General features: G+C 35.7%; 1 protein-coding gene across 4 annotated transcripts in view; it reads left to right on the forward strand.

Moving 5' to 3' along the window:
• The window catches only part of Mnat9 (microtubule-associated Nat9), a 67501-nt gene extending 54968 nt beyond the window's left edge, over nucleotides 1-12533 (forward strand). For 2 of the 4 annotated variants that reach the window (XM_075369341.1, XM_075369340.1), the window contains exon 7: nucleotides 12247-12533. In XM_075369341.1, the coding sequence (XP_075225456.1) occupies nucleotides 12247-12332 (86 nt within the window). In that variant the 3' untranslated portion in view covers nucleotides 12333-12533. The remainder of the gene's footprint in view (nucleotides 1-12246) is intronic. The other 2 variants (XM_075369335.1, XM_075369334.1) reach the window with 1 other exon arrangement.
• The last annotated feature ends 4601 nt before the right edge of the window (nucleotides 12534-17134 follow it).

The raw sequence follows: 17134 nt of genomic DNA on the forward strand, positions 1-17134 counted from the left end.
TTCGTTTAATAGTGTCCCTAGTAATTTTCTTGAAGTTTACTTAACAGAAAGCAGCAGTTTGGTTTATATAAACGATTTGAAAATATTTTTTATTTGTTTGTCGTTACTGTTGTTCAGTATTGGATTCTTTGTTTACTATAATCTGATATTGAAAATATTTTCGCGCGAACTTCAAGAAAGTTGAATATTCTACCCAATTTTCGAATCTCATACGAAAACCATATATTTGCGGGAGATCTAAAATTAATTTGGTGATCTATTTACTATATATATATAAAACTCTAGTGGCTTCTGTGTGTCTGTTACTCTTTAATGCAAAACTACTCGATCGATTGAGTTAAAAGTTTACATGGAAAAAATGTTTATACCTTGACTGAACACTGGACTATTCTTGTTACGAAATGTTTCACCGTTTCAAAATGATGGCGGTTTTAATGGCTTGCGATAACAACCGGATTGGTTTTTGCCGATATTCAACGTTTTATGGTCAAGCCTGTGATGAAATCGTATGCAAACACCAATTGTAGTATTTAAAAATACATTTTCTACAAAAAGTTTCTCTGTCTTATTCGATTTTTTTCTGCTATTAAAACAATTAGCTGTAAAAGTACGACGGTGTACGACTTACATCTTTTATACTTGCCCTTCACTTTTAAACGCCTCCAGTTCCACTTAAATTTGAAGACAATAAATAAGTCACAAGGGTAGATGCTTCAAACGGCTGGTCTCCACTAGGAAAGTCAATACTTCTCCCCTAAGCAACTGATTGTTGCTTTCTCCTGTCTCCTGTGGGAACTATCTTTTACACACACTCCAGAAAGAAAAGCTGTATATATTGTATACTAGTCCATTCTTACATTATGTTGTTCACAGGCCGTTAAATAAACAAACACACACACACACACACACACACACACACACACACACACACACACACACACACACACACACACAAAGTTAAAAAAACATTAAAAAATAATAAGAATCGAAGTACGGTCACCTCCTCCTGGAGTTTGTCGGGTAACGGTAAGGACCGTGCAAAATACGTTTTTAATCAGGTGTAACTATTATTTTTAAGATAAGGGCCGACTATTCTGAAATTCTAAAATTATACTTAGAAAATTTCGAGTCCTGTGCTGGCCAATGTTGCTCTGAAGAAATTACAATACATTATTAGTTTTTTTATAAATTGAACAGTCTAATTTATTTATCCGTACTATTCTGACAAGCATGAGAAAAGCCTCCTGGCTAGACGCGAAGCGAGCCCTGACCGGCTTGTTATTATGTAAATTTGTAAATACTATTAAAAAAAAAAACTATTGAAAATATAAAAATAGAATTAAAACGATATGAGAAGAAAGTTCTTAATATTCGTATATAAATTTAAGGTAAAACGTAATATATTCATGTTTTCCTGAGAGATTTAATTCTCGGTCGGTGTTAGTCATTAATTCGTTTTTCTATATTCTTTTTTCTTATATTTTAAAACACTCCGGTTTAGTTCTTTTGTTTTTCTTGCGAATAAATTTATTAAGACAAGCACGGTTTTATTAAGACGACCCATATTTTTAATTTAAATAAATCAAGTTAAAAAGTCGAGTAAACGTTAAAAAAAAACACTTAAAAGTGTGCAATAAAAGAAAAAATATTAGTTGTTAATTTTTTTATAAATTTTGAACTCGTGTCAGATAACTGTTCGTAGAGCAACAAGAATACTTTAGGTTGTCTGACTGATGAAGCAGCATTTGTAAATATAAATTCTTTGTTTTACTTTTTAAAATTGGTGTAATAAAACGGGGGAAATTTCGAACTTAAATCATCGGCTAAAAAAAAAAAAATCAAAAAAATCAAGTTTTAACATTTCACTTAGTTTAATAGTTTGTTCTATTTAAATGTAGCTCTAATAGTTTGCAACGTCATGAGGAGTCCTCTTTGCTTTCTCAGCTATAAATTTATTGTTGGTTGTTGTTTACTTTTAATTTTGAAAACTGAGATTTAAAGAAGAATTGATAAAATATTTTAATTAAAACAAAGCTTTTGTGGATTTTTGTAAAATAGTTTTTACTTATTTTTTGAATCTTTGTATCATAATTCGTTTTATGTATTTTTATTTGTTTTGTTTTTATTATATAATTTTTCGGAGAAGCGTGTCCTATGAGCGGTTTTTTCCCCTTTTCGGGTTGTTTCTTTTGTGCTTAATATACATTAAGATACATGTTCAGTTTTATTAAACGGCTAAGATTTTATCTGTATTTTAAAAAATGCAAAAAATTTGCAGTATGCATACAAAATGTACCTACACAGTTAGAAAATGCAATGAATTAACTTGACAATCAAAAAAATACGATGAAAATTCTGGTTTATGGTTTTTATATGTATAAATGAGGTTAATTTCCGGAATCGTATGTATTTATACTGCTTAATTTTAGAAAGAATCTTTATTCAAATGCTATTCTGGTGTAAAAAATATTTCAATTACTACTCGTATTACTTAATAGATTTCAGTTTTTTATTTGTGCTTTTTTTAACTTACATTATTTTTATTAAAGATTGTTTATCTATATCTTTCCGTTTAAAAACTTTAATAATTATTGTTTTACCTTAATAATGTGCGTGTATATAAACAAATACATGTAACGTATATGGAGATGAAGAGACGTTGAATTACTTTTTTTTTTAATAATAATGTCGATGATGAATTCGCTTTAAAGAAAAAAGAATAGAGAAAATGTAAAACATTTTTACGTTTTATATTTTCCAAAAGCGAGTTGAGGCATATTACTGTATAACCCACCTTTTTTACATTGAGAATACACTATGAACTTTATTGTTGTCGCGAAGAAAAAAAATGAATTAAAGAAGATGATATGATGAGAAGATTTCTTAATACTGAAGCGAGTAAGCGCGAATACGACGGGTAGGAAAGGAGACGGGGTGTTTATTTGATTGTGCGCGTGGGTTTGCGTGCTTGCGGGTCCGTTCATTCGCGAGTCGTCCTGAAGGGTAACGCGCAAGGGTGAGAGAGACTATATAGAGAGAAAGAGAGAGGTTGCAGACGGGTCGGTGTTATGATTATTAACATCGGAACGTGATGAGGTTTGCTGCAATGCCAGGACGCCTTTGTTCTACCACAGTAAATGGGATGAGTTTAGACAAGTTTTTGTTATCCCCGGCTGTGTTTTGTTTTGTTCTATCTCGGTCCTCTAGGAAAATTAGAAATACAGCGGAGCACAACAGAAGTATAGCGGCAGAGGACTGCGGATCGCTAGGGAGTCGAGGCAAACATGTTGGCTTGTTGGTGTCTTCTATATTTCATATTCTACCCCCCTCTTCTTTATTTTTTTCCTTTCCCCCGTTCCGTTTTGCCCCGAGGAGAGTTCTCATATGAAAAGGCCGACACTTTTACAAAAAAATATCGTATTTATAATCCCAGCATTTGTCAAATTCTACCGCGTAAAATATTTCTTCTTTTTGTAATTAATCCGATGGAAATTCACGGATGTGCGATGAAATATTTGAAAATATTTAAATGTAATATTACTTTGATACACCTGTGTGTATAATCTTCTTCAGTGTCACGCTTAATCGATGCTCGTAACGTCTCGATGGTATAAGTCGCGAATACGAGGACTTCTACATCCTTTCATGTAAAAGTGTCACTAGGGCCTAGTTTCCTACTATTATTAAACGAAAGGCCGCATCCTGCACATATGCACAATACATCCCCTAAACAAATACACGTGTACAACACACGCATATACAAACAAACACATCTTCCTACATTCACAATTTTATAACCCAAATTTTTGTAATTTTCAACTCCAGGGACCACAATGTCGAAAAACTAAAAAAAGTAAGTTGGGGTCAGTTTTTTACCGATAGAGTTACTTTATCATGTCTATACTTTAACGGTCGGTAAAGTAAATATTTTTTATATAATAAAAATGTTTCACGGTGTTTAAAACCATTCGATTTTAAACTAGTACTTATTTACGAACTAGCAGACCCCGTCGCGGCTTCGCCCTCGCTATACGGTTACTTGCGTCTCCCGTTTCCATGTCAATTATTGTCCATGTCAATTTCGACTTCCTTAGACTCGCATTTATGCGATTAAATTGTAACAAGACCAGTATAACGAACCTGAGTAACGGATTTCTGTCAGTTAAGAAGAAAGTTGTAGGAAATAAAGGAATCCAGAAGGGATCCTTTTTCTAAGGTTAACAGGTTCGTTTAACAATCATTTTTGTAATATTTCCCCTGACTATACCTCAACAGATGTTTTTTTAATGAAAAGAATTATCGGACCAGAGTAGGAATTTATGGGGAAATGTAAGGACTCGGACGATCATTCTCAAGCTTCAACTTGGGTCTGGTTCTGCAAGTCAAGAAGACAGGAGTATAAATACTCCAGGAAAGGAGAATTAAGATCAATTTAAGCGAGGAGTATGAAGCCAGATTATGCTGTATTAATGCAGTTTGTACAACGTGTGAATTGAAGTTACAAGCATTCCTGTGTGCACCGTACGTGAATGCAGGAAGTTGTTCGGTGAGTTACTGATAGACAATTAGTGAAAAGGATAAAGTATTAAATTCATTCCTAAACTATAATTAGTTTTACATATGAAAAGCAAAGATATGTGCAGAGAATAGAATTGAATGAAGATTAGACTAATCTTATCTTCTTCTTAATGCAATACTAGTTCTTAAAGGTGTAAATAATATTAGCAGTCATTATGTCTTTTGTTAGTTGAACTGAATTCTGAATTTTACGATTTTACTACCTGTAGATTCTATTCTGAATGTAATTTATTATTATTTTTGTTATTATTCATTATTATCGATGGGGTGTTATTATTCTTATTACTATTGTCGTTATTATTATTATTATTGATTTGTCTTATTTTACTTATGTTCTTAAACGAATATATTGTAATTATATAAACAATTTTAATTGTTAATCTCTCAATATCCTGATCGAGCCGCGAACACGTGACAAAATATCATGGAAATAATAACATGTACACACTCCCGTGACAAATAATAGTAAATTGTGAAATTTTCAGTGAAATCGGTTAAGTAGTGTTTGAGTTATTAGGGCATATACAAAACGGAGATTGTCTTTTATTTATATAGATTTACTTACACAAGTATCATTTATGATTATTTTATAAATGATTTTAACATCTCTGAAATGCAATGATTGAATGTAAATACAATAGAAATTAGAATTGATCTGATTGACCAAAATTATTTCGTTTCCAATGAAATAAAACCCGTTCTGTTATATTTTGAAGTGTCTTAATAAAATCGCATAAGGTATAATTTAACGATTAATAATCGCCACAATAAAAATATACATTGAAATTAATCATTAAAAAGAGATATTTACACCTAAAAACCGACCCTATAATATATATTTAATTGATTTAGTTATAATTTTTTTTTTTTTTTGACTCTTCTCCCATGGGCTGGTCCGACTGGTTGGTATTGCACCACCCAGGGGTGTGCCTGTTGTACTCAAATGGGCCTTCCCACCTACCGGCTGTATGTCCGGCATGGCAGGTCGGCCCACCGGTCAGTTCTTTTGAGTCTATTGATGGCATATCAATAGACTCAAAAGAACTGATGGGCAGATGGGCATCATCTATATATATCGCCACGCCATACCGTGATTGTCTTGACGTGACGATCGGGTTTTTTCTTTGATCTTTCCTATCAAGAAAACCCTTGGAATCCCCAGTGGCTCATCGAAACTGGCACACCTCAGCATGCCAGTCCTCACCACTGGGGCTATCCGCCCTTCCCTATACTAAGATCAGAACCCCAATCTCCTCTCGTCCTCATTTTTCTGCGTTAATATTTTCTTAATAGCTGAATCAACCCTCTTCCAGGCATCTTCACTCTGCAACATGTGATTAATTAATCTGCCGTTACCATCAGATGATAGATCGATGTCTACTAATTCTTCTCTCCATTTATGGCAGTCAGTAAATGTGTGCTCGACATCATCTTCGCGATCGCAATACATATTCCGTCGATGCTCTTCTACCGATTCTGTGCAAGTAAAAATTAAAGTTGACATGCCCTGTAAAGTATTGTGACAGGTGAAAATTCACTTCCCCATGCTTCCTATATATCCAGCTTTTAATATCGGGGATGAGTCTCTTTGTTCTGCCTCCAGGGCCATTCTCATTCCACCTGTCCTGCCACTTTGCCATTAGCCTTTGCCTTGATTCGTGAATTCCAACTCCCTGGTATCTTTCTTAAAAGTGGCAATAAATCAATTGGTGGGACTCCAGCGAGCACACACAAAGCCTCATAGGAGACCGTCCTATATGCAGAAATCACTCCAAGCAACAGTCTCCTATGGGTCCTGATCATACGTGCCAGGTTTTTCTTTACTTGCACTGAAAACCACCAAACCGGCACCGCATAAAGCACGGACGATATTACCGAAGACGCTATGACCCTTCTCTTTGACGACTTAGGCGCTCTTTGGTTCGTCATAATGATATTTAAAGATTTTATCATTCTGTCAGCCCTGTTACAAACTTCGTTTATATGTTCGCTGAAGGAACCGTTCCTCTGAAAGGTAACGCCTAGGTACTTCAGCTTATCAGTTTCTGCTATCGGTTGACCATTGATCCTGATATCCAGCGGATCAATGATCCTTCTTCCAGTGAAAGTGATAAATTTGCATTTATCAATGTTCAGCACTAAATTTTTAATACGTAGCCGGTTTTCTATCATCTGTAATGCCAAATTGGCTTTATTTTTTACTTCCAGTGCACGTCTATCACTCGCAAGGATCACCAGGTCATCTGCATAGGCAATGACCTCGACACCTGGAGGATAATCCAAATTCAGGATTCCGTCAAAAGTTAAAACCCATAATAACGGGCCCAAAACGGAGCCCTGGGGGAACTCCACCGTGTATGTTGACTTCCAAATTTTCACTTTGCGTTGCAATTCTGCACGATCTGTCAGAGAGGTATCTCCTCACCTGTCTCCTAATATATGGGCTTATGTTCTTAGCCAATAATGCACTGTGGATACGGCTCCATTTGATGGAGCCAAAAGCACTGTTAACGTCTAGGGAGACAAGTAACGGAATCACTCTTGTTCTCCAAGTACCTCTTCTGACATCTGCTATCCAAGTAGTTAGTTTCTTCGCTGCCAACACGGTGGACCGTCCCTTCCAGAACCCGAATTGATTGACGCTTATTTAGTTATAAATTGGTGGTATTTTAATTCACGGATAAAAAAAAATGGATTAAACTAAAATAAATTTAATTAAATATTTTTTTTTGCAAATGCAACTAGGTGCAAATGCACACTAATAAAGGATCTTTTAAAATTTCTAGTTTAACTTGATTTTTGGTGTATGTAATTTTAATGTGAATATCGAAAAATGAATTTCTACATTTTTTTAAAATTTGACATTGAAAGGGGTGAAGAAAGGTAAAGAAATGTCAAAAATGATTGTAAATTTTACCCATTCGGACTACACTAAACGAAATATCCACTCGATTTGGCTTGCAAATATTAAAAACCATTTTCGGGGTTTTTAGGTTTTAATATTTTAAGAAGTAAAAAAACAAACTGTTTCTTAAATTTTTACAGTTTTACGTTACCGCTATTGAATCCATCTTTATGAGATTTGGTCAACAGTGTAATGGTAATTTATATTTATTATTCTGATTATATATACGAGTATTTCGCGAGCAAGGCCGCGACGGGAAATCTAAAAACCAATTAGTGGGTCTTCTACTGACCAAACTGTTGTTCTGAAGAAATTACAATACACTGATAGTTTGTATAAATTGAGCAGGCTATAATTTTTATTTATCTTATTATTCTCACAAGCATGGGATTAATGAACACAGAAAGGTCCAGGGGGCAGAGCCTTGACCTGCTAAATATCCCCTGATCGCCACGGAAACGCAAGCAACCATATAGCGCAAGCGAGCCGCGACGGGATATATTATTTACGGTTAAATTATTTAAGTTTACTTGTATTTTTTTCAGCTGATCCTTTACTTGTTTTATGTAAGAATATTAGTTATTAAGAAATCATTATTAAATATTTAATTATGCCTCCTTATATTCTCATGAAGTATTATATATATATATATATATATATATATATATATATATATATAACTCCCTCAAAAACTCAGATCGAATTTTCAAATTAAAAAATGGCTTGTCAGATCATTCCTTAAAAAAATATATAGGAAGATCGACGTTTAGTGATTACCATTTAACTTGCGTTTATATTTATGAATATATAATCTTACTATAAATATTTATCTCGTATAAGTATCCACCTCTATTAAAACAATTAATAGAACTGTTTTCGTGTAACTCAACACAATACTTCAGGATACAAGAAAGCATAAAAAGTTAAAATATCCGCTTTCTTGGAACATAATGCTTCCGTAGTCATTTTTAATGAATAACTGAATCGATCTTACTACTCTGAAAAAAAAGGTATTACTACCAATTTATTTAAAATAAAATTACAAAAATTCTACTCTATCCGTGGATTTTTAAGTAATAATAATTTTATTTAAAACTTGAATTTTCTCCATCTTCTTAACGTATATATAAATATGTGTTTTCTATTAATTTTAATTAATGATTTCAGAGTAGTAATTTATTTTGTAGTGATTTTTATTTGTTTTATTTCTTATCCACATTTACTTTAATATTATTTCATATATTTATTTTTTAAATTATTAATGTGGACTTAACCACATCTCTATAATTTTATAATTATTTGTGTACTTTATGATGTTTCTCTGAATAAAGGTTTTACCGCATTCGCCCTTGACCTACCCAGGAAAATGAAGAGGCAGTTCCTTTTTTTTTTATCTGTGAAGTTAAAATACCACAAATTTCTAATTAAATCTATATATTATTATATACGATCAAAATAATATATTTAATTATACAGAAATATTATATCTTGTTATGAAACATCCAATAAAATGAAAGCCTTTCAGTGTAATTGTTCAATTTTTATTATTATTATTTTTTTCCATTCAGTCACCGTAAGTTAATATCATCATTTTATTTACGTTAAAATTTTAATAATAATTTACAACTTGTTGGGGAAAATGCTTTTATATAAACGGTGTTAGTTTTGTTTTGTAGAAAATTTATTAAAAAATAAAATGTAGTAGATATAAATATTTTTAAAAAAATCTGAACCAATTTATTCATAAATTGGAATATCTTGAAAGATTGTTGGGTATTAGTTATTTGGGTGTACGTATTTAAAACGAATCTCAGTTTAATACCGATTCCAACTTTTCAAACTTGGAATATCTTTTAAATTTTTCATCATATGAGCTAGATATCGTACATTTTCTGTTAAAGATTTTTTTTTTCTTCCATGATATGGTGAAAATACAGTTTTCGACGTTGTTTTTTGAAGAAAAACACCTGATATTCAAGTTTTTGTATCTTCTAAATTATTACGAAATAAATAACTATTGAAATTTCAGTTTTAATGTAGTTTCAACAATATGACGCCCCAATTTAGACCTAATATGAAATTTTATGACCTCTTCAGTTCGCAAGAGATCTACCTATTATATACCAAAAGATAGTAGGAGACGCGTATTGAAAAATACGAAAAGCATCATAAATACGCCGGTGTGGATCAGAAACCGAAAGAGCTGTACACTATGATGTTCCTCTTACCGTCTTGCCCTACCTTGGATGAAAATCTGAAACCGGCGAAGTATAATTGATAAAGAGTAAATTAAATTATAAATCGATCAAATAAGTAGGGTGTGAATTGGTTGTGTCGGTTTACAACACACTATATAACATAACTAGCATCCCCATCGCGGCTTCACCCGCACTATATTGCGTTTCCCGTCGAGATCAGAGGATGTTTAGACGGTCTGCTGGGTTCAGAATGGAATGCAAAGTTGGCGGGAGTTTATTTCTCCCTACAAATCGCAGAACCTGGACAGAGTCCCTTGCTGCTGGATGATTCTAATCGGGCGTGTTTTTTTTTAAAAGGTTTATTTTAAACGGCGGGTCTAATTTTTCAAGTTTTGTTTATTATTTAGTATTTTAAGGACGGATTTAATTGCATTCCAATCCGTTGTTAAACCAGCGTTATCGAACCCATTTTATGAGCCGACCGCGGAAGGCTAGGCTTATGAAACCTGTCCTCCCGACGTAATTCCCCTTCAGACCGTCCACTGAAGTCCTTTCGGTGCTAACGCTTCATAGGCTAGCAGGAATACGCCACAACGGGGCACTAACTATCAGGAGGAAGCAATGCGACCCCTACTTCGGAGGAATCGCAATTGCTGGTTTATTTTATTTAACTTGTAAGTTTTAAAGGAGAGGTTGTGTAGAAGTTCTTCATCCACTTCTGTTATGGCTGCCTTCCAGGACGCATCTCTGCTGGGCTCTGTTCCGGACTCCAGTCCGTGATGTTGGGGCGAGTAGAGGGTCTTCCTTCTTCTTCATCTTCTTCTTCTCCCTCTTCTTCTTCCGATGACCTCTTCATTCTTCTTTGCCCTGCAATTTCCGAGAATTGGTAGTAACCGAAGTTACATACCGTTAACCTTAAAATTCCCGAGGCCCCGAAGGGCTGAACGGGGGAAAGCGCAGGTTTCTTCCTTCTTCCGTGCTGTCAGTGGCTGCTGGGCAGGTGACTGCTGGGCTCGTTCCCTCTTTCTTCTTTCTTGAAAGGAAAGGTAATAGGGAACTTACAAATTGGTGATACCTATTCGCGATCGCGGTTTTGGGGCGGCGATTGCCTTATCAGAAGCAAACAGAAATTATTTACTGCACATAATATTAATCTCCAGACACACGTGTGTCCGGGAAGGGGTTGGGGGGACCGCGTGGCCGCAGTGAAGAAAGCTGGGTTCGCTTCATTCGATCCTCCCGTCTAGCCGGCGGGTTCTGCCCCAGTGGACCTCCCTTCCTTTGTTCAATAAACTCATGATTGTAAGAATAATGATAAATAAAAATTAAAACCTGTTCAATTTATTAAAAATAAGTGTTTTGTAAATTTTTTCAGAACAGTTTGTTCAGTACGGGATCGAAAAGCCAGATATTTTTATACGGACTTGAATACTAGATCGTGGATACCGGTGTTCTTTGGTGGTTGGGTTTAATTAACCACACATCTCAGGAATGGTCGAACTGAGAATGTACAAGACTACACTTCATTTACACTCATACATATCATCCTCATTCATCCTCTGAAGAATTATCTAAACGGTAGTTACCGGAGGCTAAACAGGAAAAAGAAAGGGATCGAAAACTTTGAGTGATCTTTAGAATACAAGTTTCAAAATATTCGACCCATCTAAAAATAGTAGTTATAGCTGGTTATCCATTTTCGTGCGGGTAAAAATATGTATTTTACCCGGTTTTAGCGTTACACCGCTAGAAGGAGACCATACTTCGTTTCTCAATTTTAATTACTTTTCTTTTATGTTTTTTAATCAAGTAACCGGAACAGGGGCAGCCAGTCGCGTTGCACATGCAGTGGCTGTGTTGGTTGAGCCACCGCGCAGTACACAGTTGCACCCCTTAAAAAATTGAAGTTCAAAATCCCGGAAATGGTTTTTATATATTTGTCTGAACAATACTTAAAAGACCCAATCTAGTGATTGGGGCTTGTAAACCTAATTTAGTATAGTCGGAAATGGGGAAAATTCGCAATCAAATTTTGTTATCTTTGTTCACTCCTTTCAAGGTTGAATTTTGAAAATTCTAGAAATTGGTTTTTGGATATTCATTCTACGATTGCACATACCAATAATCAACATATCATTTGTTACAGAGAAATTAAAAAAAAAAGTAAATTTCGTTGTTACTTCATTTTAACCCTTTAACTCGGAATTTCAAAAAATCGTTTCTTATTGTGCACTTATATCATAAGAAGAACATATATACCAATTTTCATCGATTTATCTTCAGTAATTTTTGCTGGACGTTGATGAATCAGGTAGTGAGTCATTCAGGACAAGTCGGTTATAGGTAAAGATATTAAATGTTCACAGAATTTTTTTTACTGGTCAGAATTACACTATTATTAATTTCTACCAAGCAAGTTAGTTATTTGTGTATTCTGTGCCAAGAATGTTTTTTTTTCGAATGTAAAAGTATTTTTTAGACCAATTATAAATAAAAAATGAATTTGTTTGTTATTGTTATATATTTTAATTGTATTTCTCATACATCTTTTTATTTTCTTTACAGATATAGTTGGAATGAAAGTGAAAGAGTCAGAGTTTCGGAATAACAAGATTGCTTGTTTATTTAATGAAGAATTATCAGACATTTAATCTGATGATGAAAAGGGTAAACTTTCAAACGTCTGTTACGATGGTGACAAAGATAATATTATTGAGTCCTTCGAGTGGGAGAAACATGTTTAAAGAGAATATGACAACTCGGGTATGTAAATCGTTCAGAAATTTCACTTGAATTCTACCTATATAATTTTATCCAATAAAGAAAATAAGGCATTATTAAAAGCTGTACGTACAAACATCGGTGATATACATTTAGCTTTAAGTCTGAAGATGTGAATTTAATTACACAAACAAAAAAATAAAATAAACTTTAAAGACCGGCCTTTCTTTTTCTGTTTAGTCTCTGGAACCACGTAAGGTATTACTTCAGGGGATGATTAAGGATGATATGTATCAATGTAAATGGTGTATAGTCTTGTACAGTCTCACGTCGACCATTTCTGAGATGTTTGGTTAATTGAAACCCAACCACCAAAGAACACCGGTATCCACGATCTAGTATTCAAACCCGTATAAAAGTAACTGGCTTTACTAGGATTTGAACTTTAGAACTCTCGACTTCGAAATCAGTTGATTTGCGAAGACGCTTTCACCACTAGACCAACCCGATGGATAAAAAACTTAACTAAAAACTTCAGTGAAAAAAAAAATAGTATAATTTTTATAATTTTTTTTCAAAATTTAAAACGACTTAAATTCTGAAGCCGACTTAAAATAAACAAATTTGAAGATTTGAAACAGCATTATTTTTTATAACGCTTTTTTGATGTCGGTGTTATATACAGAGTCATCGAAAAAGGTTGCAGCAATTTAAAATAATCGTATCTCAGAAACTACTGCAGATAATCAAACGAGTATCTTTTTTTAAACTCACAAACTCCAAACTTTTTATTACGCAACTTAGAATGTTTCAAATATGAGCTCCGTTTGTGGCTCTGCAAACACCCAGCCGATAATCGACTTCTGCCCAGGCCAGATGAAACATCGCAGGCGTAACTGTGGCAATAGCAACGGTGATCCCTTGTTTTAAATATTTTACATCACTGTAGACAATGTTTTTAACGTACCCGCAAAGAAAAAAGTCTAGGGGTGTCAAATCTGGGCTTTTAAGAGGCGAAAGCATAGGACCCAGCCGTACCAACCCAACGATTAGGGAATCTTTCACTGAGAGCGCGTCAAATGTCTAGGCTAAAGTATCGGAGTGAATCATCCTGTTGAAACATTACAGCAACGTTATTTTCTTGTTCAATTTGGTCAACTTGTGGGAAAACGTATATTTGTATCTAAATAAACATTCCCTGTAATAGTAGGCTCATGAAAAAAGAATGGACCGATCACATGGATCGGGTATCAAGCTGCACCACACATTACTTTTTGGGGAATCTCTGATATACCCAGTAATTTCATTGGGATGATGAGATCCCCGTATGCCACAATTATGCTAAAATATTTAAGACAGCGGGTCACCGCTGCTATTGCCACAGTTACGCCTGCGATGATCCTTCGGACCTGGGCAGAAATCGATTATCATCGGCTGGTTGTTATGCAAACCGACCAACGGAGCTCATATTGAAACATTCTAAGGTATGTAAAAAAACTTTTGAGTTGGTGAATTTAAAAAAAAAAACTCGTTTGATTATCTGTAGTAATTTCTGAGATACGAGTTTTTTTAATTGCTGCATCCTTTTTCGATGACTGTATTTAAATTTTTTTAAACTTATTTACCAGGTATGAAAAAGAAAATATGTTCGCTAAATACAAAAGAAACAAATTTTTATTTTAATAAAAGAAAGAAGTAAACAGAGCAATGACGTGAATGGTACCAAGTACTAGTTAAAAACTCTCTGAAATTGGAAAATAAGGTTTTTTCTTTTGTTGAATTTTCGCGTGAGAGTGCTTTAAATAGAAAAATAACATTACACGGTATATTATTATGCTGTGATAATCCAATAGTAAGTAACGATTACGACAAAAATTGGAAGTATCTTCTAACCGTTTATTTAAATATTATTTTTTAAAAAGATTGCATATTTGAATCTGAAAATTTTCAACGGGGACTTAGGGACAAAATAAAAAAAAAATCTTCTAAATCAGTCCATTACGTGAAGGGTAATGCTTTAGCATTCATAAAAAAATTACCCGTACGGGTTGAATTGAGAATCTTTTCCTTTTATTAAATTAAGTTAAACGTTATGAATTTCTTTAGTGTGTATTGAACATTACTTTTTCAAACATAAAAAATTGATTATAATGTAACCGACTATAAAGGAATTCTGATAAAAGATTTATGATGTTATACTTGTTTTAACTAAATTACGTTTTAATATTATTTTCTGTTATTGTATTTTATGCGTGGCTTTGACAGCACACAAAGGGATGATTATTGCGGGCCTTTACTTATGGGGTAAACATACTGTGAGATATAAGTGACGTTTTTGAAACCAGGAGAATTCCACTGATGCTATCACTAGACATAAAAAACGCGTTCGGGGCTATTGGTTGGGGTCATATTAATGACGCGATTGCGGCTAGGGGCCTCAGCCCGTACCTGCGTAGGCAAATTGAATGTTACTTGTCCAACAGAGGATGTCTGGTGGAAGAACAGGAAGAAACAGTACATTTTCAAATGCACGGTGGAGTTCCGCAGGGCTCTGTTCTGGGGCCGTTGTTGTGGCTGGTGATTATAGATGAACTCCTTCAGAAGGAGTTTCCTGTCGGCGTCCAGGTCCTGGCTTATGCAGATGACCTTGCAGTCCTCGTAGAGGGAAGGACGGTCTTGGAGGTGCGGGAGAGGGTGTATGCGGCCATCGACACTATACAGGAGTGGTTGAGGTCCAGGGTTCTGCAACTGTCTACGGAAAAATGCCGGTGTATTGCCTTTACGGGTAGAAGAGTGCTAGAACCGTTCAATATTTCCATCAACGGTCATGCTATAGAAGAAGCGAATAACATCAAGTACTTAGGAGTTATCCTCCAGAAAAACGGTAGATACACCGAGCACATAGTCAATGTATGCAACAAGGCAGAAAGGATGATAAAAAGTCTAAACATCATTATGTCATCGCAGAATGCCCCTCGGGCCTCAAAGCGCCGTTTACTGGCGACCACCGTCGTGTCTTCGCTTATGTATGCCGTTCCGGCCTGGTGGCGCTCTATCGCCATCAGGCGCAACAAAGAGAGACTGGCGAGGACGCACAGGTGTGTGCTCCTAGGTGTTGTGTCCGCATACAGGACAGTGTCCTATGCCGCCCTGTGCGTGTTATCGGGTACACCTCCTATTGACTAATCGCAAAAAAGAGGGTGGAGAGGGCACAAGGCAAGCCAGAACAAGAGGTCAGGGATGCCGTTTATAATATCTGGCAGGAAAGATGGTCGCAGGAAGCTGTGGGTCGATGGACGAGAACCCTCATCCCCAACATCAAGCCATGGTTGTCGAGAAGATTTGGTGAGGTTGATCATCACCTATCGCAGTTTTTTACAGGACATGGTTCCTTCAATAACTACCTGCACAAAATAGGCAAGAGAGAAAAGCCAATTTGCAACTACTGCAACGAGATAGATGATGCTGAGCACACCTTTTTTGAGTGCAATAGGTGGGACACACTTAGACATAGTAAGGCACTCACAGGTATAACTCCAGAGACAACAATAGACTACATGCTAAGAAGCGAGTCAAACTGGAATAATTTTGCTAGTTTTGTTAGACAAGTTGTTCTACAGAAATACTCCGATGAGAGAAGACAAGGTGTTGGCTAGAATAGGACTGGGTGGACAGCCTTGTTGGTGAGGTCCAGCATGCTGCGGTGTGTTGGCACTGATGAGCCACCAAGGACTCCACGGGTAACAGTCAGGCAACAGCACACTGAATACTGAAGGGACCCGGCACCGCGTCGCGGCGAACTGGGTCTGGCGTGGTGTAATAATGTGGTGTATTAGTATTGCCCTTTTGGGTCCCCAGAGGGGCAATATTGATAAAGAACTCTCAAAAAGAGCTAACCGGTAGGCCGACCTGCCTTGCCGGTATATAGACGGTAGGTGGGGAGGCCTATTTGAGTTTAAAGACACTCCCCTGGGCGGCGTAATACCAACAAGTCGGTCCGGCCCAGGGGAGCTGAGGAAAAAAAAAAAAGGGTGAAGACAAGGTTCATCTATTTTTTTATTAAAATATTATTTGTAAAATAATAAATTTGTCTTCGTTGTACAAAGTTACGTAAAGAAATTCCACGTATATATATATATATATATATATACGTGGAATTTCCTCCTGTATGAATCATGAGACCTTGCCGTTGGTGAGGGGGCTTGAGTGCTCAGGGATACAGAGTAGCTGGACCGAAGGTGCAACCATATCGGAGAGGAATCTGTTGAGAGCCAGACTGATTCCTGAAAGAGGGCAGCAGCTCTTTCAGTAGTTGTTAGGGGCGTGAGTCACAATGAATTAAACGGCCATATCAACATCACTCAGTCCTCTGAGTACTGCGCAGCTGAAAGCAATGGAAAACTACAGCTGCTTTTTTTTTCAAGAAAATGTGGCTCTCTGCATTTTCATATAGCAATGATGGAGGCGCCTTCCTTAGTAAAATATTCCGGAGGTAAACTAGTCCCCCGTTCGGATCTCCGGGTGGAGACTACTAAGGAAGGGGTCACCAGAAAATTAAAAAATAACATTCTACGAGTCGGAGCGTAGAATGTTAGAAGCTTAAAAAAGGTTGGTAGGCTAGAAAATTTAAAAAGGGAAATGGATAGTATAAATGTGGATGTAGTAGGAATTAGTGAGGTTCGGTGGGAAGAGGAAGGCGACTTTTGGTCAGGTGATTTTAGAGTAATTAACT

Source organism: Lycorma delicatula, chromosome 6, assembly GCF_047948215.1.
Source record: "Lycorma delicatula isolate Av1 chromosome 6, ASM4794821v1, whole genome shotgun sequence".
NCBI classification, from domain to species: domain Eukaryota; kingdom Metazoa; phylum Arthropoda; class Insecta; order Hemiptera; family Fulgoridae; genus Lycorma; species Lycorma delicatula.